Consider the following 7,407-nt stretch of genomic DNA (forward strand, 5'->3'; position numbering starts at 1 on the left):
ATCCTTCGAAGCCTCTGTGTGTTGGATCCGACGGATTGGATTTGGGGTTCTCAAAGAAGCATTTTCACTAGCCAATTTAGCGTTTTCGATGGCCATGGTGAGACTTAGCGTGTCATGGCGTTGGCGTTGGTCAACAAGTTCTTGCTGGAGTGCCTCCATGGTGCGACTCATTTTGCTAATTCTTGGGATTCGTCCGACACAGCCCCCGGGTGGAGGGTATCTTGAGGCTCTGGAGTTTTGTCGGTCGCATTATCGTTGCCTCCAGGGAGCAGAGTGTCAAACTAATCCGAAGTCATTTTTGTTGTGGAGTCAGCCATTGAGCGATGGTCGGAGCCAGGAGGTATGGATGTCAAAGGATTGAATCGACTGAAGGCCCCACGGTGGGCGCCAAATTGATTGGGGTAAAAAGCATAACCTCAAAATCGAACTTAATTGCCTAAATATGGGATCCGATGATCGAACAACAAGCTTTGAAAATGGATTTTTACTGATTTTGGAGGTTGACTACAAGAGTAATGAATTACAAGGTAAGGGGTGGTAGTTTTGTTAATGGCGTGAATCGTGTGTCGAAATACATTGCAAAGAGGAGAATATATGGGCGTTGCTCCTGGTTCGTTTAGATCTCGTAGTTGGATTCTCGAAACAGATTACATCCGTGGTGGGGCGGCACACGAGCGACACACATTGGGTCGTTGGATAGAATATCGGCGGGCAGACTCCACAAGAGAACTGATTGATCCGTTGGTCACTGATCACCTTCACCATGGGCCTCCTTCTTCACCTTCGACGAAGCCCAATAATCGAATAGTATTACATGTAATGTGCCTTATTGAATCCAAATAAACTAAGAAAGTCCAAAATAAGGTAGACGTAGTATAAGTATAAAGAATCTTAGTGTAGTTATAGAATACATTGACTTGTTAAGCTCGTGGGTCTTAATGAATCAAATGTACCAAATAGACCCGTTGAATTCAAACAATCGTTATTTATCTAATGAACTCGAACTATTACAAATATAAAAAACCTTAACTCATACTTAGAGAATACTTCTTCAATTCCACGTATTAATCTCAGTGAGGGAAAACCTTAAAATCAAACGATTGAGGAGAGGAATCGTAAATTCTAGTAAATATAGAGAAGAATAGCAAGTCGAGGAGAATAATTATACTAACTTGATAATCGGAATCGAGAGGTTCAACCTTAACAAAAATGACCGGCGCTTGGAAGAAAACAAGGGTAATTTGAGGATGGAGATGAATTCACCGTTTCATCAAGTTCTATCAACTCCTCTCCACATCCTAGGGAGACATATCCGGAAATCAAATAACGACCTGAAGAAAATGGGTTCGACGCCTTTCAACGCGTTTTTGGGTCAACGTCGTAGGTGAAGTGCACATGGCCATTATATGACCTATTTATTTTAACTAAAACTTATCTACGTCGACAAAACTGTTAAAAAATCTATTATCATTTTTCTAATTGGATTATTGGGCTTTTCCACATTTTTCATAGCAGGATAACTTTTGGTTATGGTACCGAAAAAAATCTTTCTACTTACCTTGCAATTTCAATAAATAATTCAATTCAAATTTAACTATAATTAATGTCATTCTAGTAGGTTCTATAGAATTTACAAAGCAATATTAAAAAAATAAAGATGGAAATTCAACAACTCAAGGAAGTCCGAATCTTTCAATGCCATCGAGAAAACAATAAAGCAGCTGACTCAATTACTTCAAAAAAGGCCGGAGATATTGATATTTATCTTTTCTATCTTTGTAACATGTGTAATATACCTCATTATCCTATCAGGACTTTACGAGAAAGGTTATGTATTTTGCAGCCTTACTCCTTAGTTTTTCTTCTTAACTTTATAAGCATTATCAATCATGATAATGCAGGATTGCCTTCTAGTCCCTTTATTGACGTTAATAAAAACAATAAAAAATAAATCATCCAATCCATAAAGCTAGAATTAACCATATTATTCCAACTTAGACATTAATTCTTCTAAAGAAGATAATCTTTACATAAGAAGTTACAAGGATAAAGTTAATGTTAAAAAATATAATAGATAAAAGAAATATGAGTTTGAATTTAGTGTAAATAAAATAAAAATAATTTTGATGAGTCGGTTAGAAAAATTAAGCTAGCATCCACCATCACAGTAGAAAGAATCAACGTTCGGGAGGCTTCTGTGCTGGTCGTTGAAGCCCTGATGGCCTTGATGGAGGTTAGGGCAGCGGTGGGACGGTCTGTCAGGTTCGAAGTGGAGCGGTGAGGGTAATTCAACTATTATTAACTCCTTAAATAATAGTTGAAAAACTCCATGTGAAGTTAGTAATATTATTAAAGAAATTCATGAATTTGAAACTTGTTTCCAATTTTTTGATATGAGATATGTTTATAGGGAAATAAATGATGCGGCAGATTTTATTGCAAATATTACTCATGGAGTAGATATCTTGGTAGAGTTGCTAATTTAATTGTGAAGAGAGGATCTATGGATCAACTTACAAATGATAGACTTTATTTTCAGTTTCTTTTGACCTTGTGAGTAGGTCTTTGTCAAGATCATCAAACATGAATAGACCTGACAATTGAGTCGATCATGTCGGGTTCGACTTAGAGAGTTTCGGGTTCCGGTCATTAATGATCGGGTCAGGTCGAACTTTTATCTAGTCAGAACGGGTCGGGTGGGTGGGGTTAACAGGTCGGTTGATGTGGAATTTTTTCAGTTCTTTGTAAGTTTTTCTTTAAGAAAGGTAACAAAAATATTTTTTAAATAAAGAAAAATATTTCTTCAATGAAATAAAAATAAATTATTTTAATATATTTTATGCCTATATTCTTGACCACCAGGTCAGTAAATACCCTAATCCGAAAATTTCTTGAATTATCGGACCGGATTTATGTAAAAACAAATCAAATTTATATAATTCAAAAATAGATCGAGTATGAGCGGTGTAGACGTGATAATTCAAATATATCATAAATTTTAGGACAACTTTATATAACTTGTTAAAAAAAGGAAAATAAAGCTAACGTATCCCAAATCATTAGATATCCCACTAATATTGTAATTTTTTAAAAAAGAAAATATCTATCTCGTCAGGACAAAGATCTGAATCCTAATAAGCATTAAATTCAAACAAAAATCCTTTCAGTAAACGATAACGCAACTTCCTTATTATGTATCTCCAGTAAAGGAAACCTCTTCCTACAAGGAAAGTCTATCCTCCTATCCTATATATAGACTAAACCTTAGCCCAAAATCTATAAAAACCGAATGATCGTCTTAGTTTCGCTCGCAAACTTCTAACGATCAAAGACAATTTCTTTCTCGAAACTCTAAAAACAACAATAGCATATCAGCCATGGAGGAGCCATTGATCAGGGAGGTGTTTCATGCCAACTTCAAGGAAGAAGAAAGTCGACTTCTTTGGGCTCTTTCGTTGGACTTCAACACTATCGCATTGGACACCGAGTATCCCGGCACCATCATCAGCACACCTCAATTTGCCGACGAAGTAGAGCGCTACAGAGATGTGAAGTTCAATGTTGAGAGAACGAGACTAATTCAGGTGGGATTCACCTTATACAACCCCATCACAAACGAACTCGCCGGCGTATGGCAATTCAACCTCTCCGGATTTGACCCTACACATCACGTCCACTCGCCGAAAGCAATCGACTTGCTGAGAAAAAGCGGCATTGATTTCTCGGAGAATAACACTAGAGGAGTAAATATGTGGCAATTCGCTAACATGTTGAAGCGTATCCGCCTCGGTTTCTCCAATCGTATCCAGTGGGTCACCTTTCACGGCCTCTATGACGTGGCATACCTGCTAGCAGCGATGAACAGTGTCTGGAAGCTTCCGGAAGATATCAGAGGCTTTAGCGAGGCTGCCGGGGAATTCTTTAGTGGCGGTATCTTTGACGTCAAGTGTATGGCCCGACACAATAGTTGTATGGGGCTCGAAACGCTGGCGGCAACCTTCGGGATAGAGAGGGAACAAGGTTGGGCCCACCAGGCCGGCTCCGATAGCTTGCTGACGGCCAAGACGTTCGTTAGGACGTGGCAATGGTCTCTTGTCAATACTGTCGAGCACTATAGAGGCCGTTTGTTTGGTATCAGTTTACCGATTGGGATTTAGATTTAACACAACTGTTTTTTGCTTTGATTATTAGTAGCTCTCTTAATGTAAGTCTTTATTCAGACATCTGTTTTGTTGATCAGACTTGGTACTAGTTAAAATATCAGCATTGCACTTTTAAACGCGATTGTCTAACTTAAATATTCCAACTAACGTGTATATAACAAATTCACTTTGGATCAACATTTATGTTCTGCTATTGCATATAAATTGCAATCAACGCCATTGATATTTTTGGTTAGTTTCAAAAGACTATGATTACATCCGTCTGATATCAACTGATCTTGATCAGCATTCAGCAACTACAAACCCTCTCCCATAACATTATCAATGTTTTGGAAACCTTTACACATATTGGCATTGTGTGCGTTGTTCGTGTGTATTGCATATCTGTAACGAGTAACCTGCTCCTAAGGATATTCCTTCCATGTATAATATTTCAGGATTGAATACTTGAACTCATTCCGGGATCAGGCATGTACTATGTGGCCTGTGAGGATGGTAGCACCATGTAGATTAGCAGCCCCATCGTTCGTGTGGTGCGACACAAGAGCTGAGTATAAATATTGTTGGAATGTGAATTCTGAAGATATTTTATTGAAGCTTTGGTGATAACAAATCCATTATACTTGATGGAATAGTTGCATGTGATGTTTCAAGATACATGGAACAAAGAAAAGCTGGAATAATTTCAAGGAGTTAGAAGACTCTAACGGATAAAAAACAAAGCAAAGGAACAACGTTGGATGCGTTTCTAAGAAAGAGGACGTGTTGAACTGAAGCTGTGTGCATCAGAAGGATCAACGCGGAGCGCTAGAGACAGAAATAACAAGATGGAACCAACTTGAACACGAAAAGATATTCCTTGGTGTCCAAGATGGATCCGAATCTCTCAAATAATACGGTTGATGTATTTTAAAGATTTATCCTAGAATATTAAGTCATAGAAATCATAGAGGATATATGTAGTTAGGGTAATTATGGGATTTCATTTGTACCTAGACTTAGTTATAAAAAGGTGATTTGTCACCCTAGCCTAGGTATGCATTTCTAAAGCCTTTGAAGAGTTAATAAGACAACAACTTGAAGATGAAGAATTACCTTCCAATGTCAAAGCTTTAGTTAAAGTTTGGTTTGCTAGGATCTCAAATTAGACTAGAAGGTATCAGGTTATTCTATCGTTGAGTTTTGGCTCTTGGATACTCTTGGATACTCCAAGTTATAAACTGCTCTGTGTAACAAATCATTATAATAAAATTTGATTCGAAATCCTACAACAAAAAGGTAGAGGTAGAGGTTTTACTTCAATACTATTTTGTGGTTGAAGATTTCTTCTCCAAGGAATAGTGTCACTAGTTCTTATAAAATCCCATCTATTCGTTATGACTATTGTTCAACAGCTTGAATTATCAACAAGGTTACGATCTTCTGTCGAGGAAAATACCCAACACACCAATTTCCGGGGTATATGTAGATAATCAGTGTATATATATACCAAATACCCCGTATAGAAGAGGAAATATAAATCGGTTTATTAACATACTCGATGTAAATAAAATTTATATACACCAGGCTACTCCTTTTATCCGAGAAGTTGGACATTAAAAAAATAGGGAAAATACACCGAAACCGTATCCGAGGTATATAGTATAAAGACCAAATATACCTATGAGCTATACAACGTCATATTTCCAGTATATATAAGCTGAAACACCCGGTATATATTCCAATTCTTGTAGTAGTGAAAGGAGATGGGAAATGATGACACTGTTGCACACGAGCAAGAGAAGGAAGTTAGGAGGCAGCCATCCTTCATATGGAGGAAGTTGAGAAGCATCAGGAAGTTGATTGTAGTCTATAAAAGGTAAAAATGTGTTTTTTATACATAGATATGTAGTTTCTGCAAATTGTTTCTGGTTATGTGCAAGTATTTCCTATGTTTGTGTAAATAGTTTCTTATTTTGTGCAATTACTTCCTATTTTGTGCATGTAGTTTCTGGTTATGTCCATTTTTTTTTTCTATTTTGTGCAAGTAGTTTCTAATTATTTCAATTATTTGTCTACTTGTGCATACATTTTCTGATTTGTGCAAAGTATTTTAGTGACGTGTGTAGATATTTTCACAAATATTATTGCTAGGTATTCCTAAGGATCCTTCAATTATATTTAACAGGATATTGAGGTAGCAATTAGTGCTGAAGAGGTAAAATCTCTAAACGTGTTGAAATAGATATTGTTGTTGAAGAGCTTCTACCTCTAAGACATGTTGAAGAAATGGTTAATCAAAAGGGTGAACAGTTGTGTGAAGATATCATACCACCTTCTACAAAGTCAGGTTCTACAAATGTCTAACAAACAGTGCTACCAACCATTGATAGATCACTAGTATTGCTAAAGAGACCATAAAAAAGTTGAAGATGCTCAGAAGAAATCTGAAGGAAAAAGAGTACGGTTCCGGAGGAGAAATCAGATATTGTGAAGAGTAAGCGAAAAGCAAAACCATCAGAAAAATACAAGTCGACAAATAAAAAGAGGGAGATCAACATCATTGAAAATCCTACCCATGTTGAGAAAAAGATATACAATTGACTGGCGAATAAAAAGTTGCAACCACAATAATGTCACTTGAACCTTATTTTTGACAACATATTGAATGTTTTTGGATCATAATGCAATATAATTCTTATTTCGTATAACAGATCGCAATATTCAAGATGTGGAATATAGTTAGACTGATCATATATGTGCACGGGCCGGGCAAGAGACATTTCTTACCCAATTTTTAGGCCAATATGAGTCCGAACGGGCCAGCTAGGCCCTCTTACCAGGTTGAATCACTTGCCCATGTCCGTTTTGACGGGCTAGATAGGTAGACCCACATGGGCCATATATTCAAAATGTCATATTGAATCCTAATTGATGTATTATCTAAAAAATCTTAATTATATATATTTAAGAAGTAAACAAAACATTACAGAATTAAACAGTAGAAAAATGTCGAAATCAAATTCATACTTCACACCAAAATAATTACTAATATTGTAAGGGGGGAGATTATACTCTATCGGTACCGGAGACCGAGATATATTGGGTCGGTGGAGATGAGAGACTGAGTGGTGAGTTGTAATGAGATAAATAAATTAGGTTTATTTATTTTATGAAAAAAGAAATCATGGTTAATATTTTACTCTTGTGTTTATCTATATTACTTTTACGTTTTTATATTTTTAACTTCAAATTTTAGAGGGGA

General features: G+C 36.5%; 1 protein-coding gene across 1 annotated transcript; it reads left to right on the forward strand.

The window, feature by feature from the left end:
- The first annotated feature begins 3,377 nt into the window (after positions 1 to 3,377).
- Positions 3,378 to 4,157, forward strand: LOC141250617 (uncharacterized). Its single transcript, XM_073670039.1, has one exon. The coding sequence runs from the start codon at positions 3,378 to 3,380 to the stop codon at positions 4,155 to 4,157; it is 780 nt and encodes a 259-aa protein (XP_073526140.1).
- The last annotated feature ends 3,250 nt before the right edge of the window (positions 4,158 to 7,407 follow it).

The sequence above is a fragment of the Phyllobates terribilis genome, unplaced genomic scaffold, assembly GCF_046119375.1.
Source record: "Phyllobates terribilis strain yellow unplaced genomic scaffold, ASM4611937v1 Scaffold_5951__1_contigs__length_48011, whole genome shotgun sequence".
Taxonomy (NCBI): Eukaryota; Metazoa; Chordata; class Amphibia; order Anura; family Dendrobatidae; genus Phyllobates; species Phyllobates terribilis.

Bases quoted from the DNA above. Each gene is read 5' to 3' on its own strand.
- LOC141250617 (XM_073670039.1), top strand. From the start codon at position 3,378: ATGGAGGAGCCATTGATCAGGGAGGTGTTTCATGCCAACTTCAAGGAA.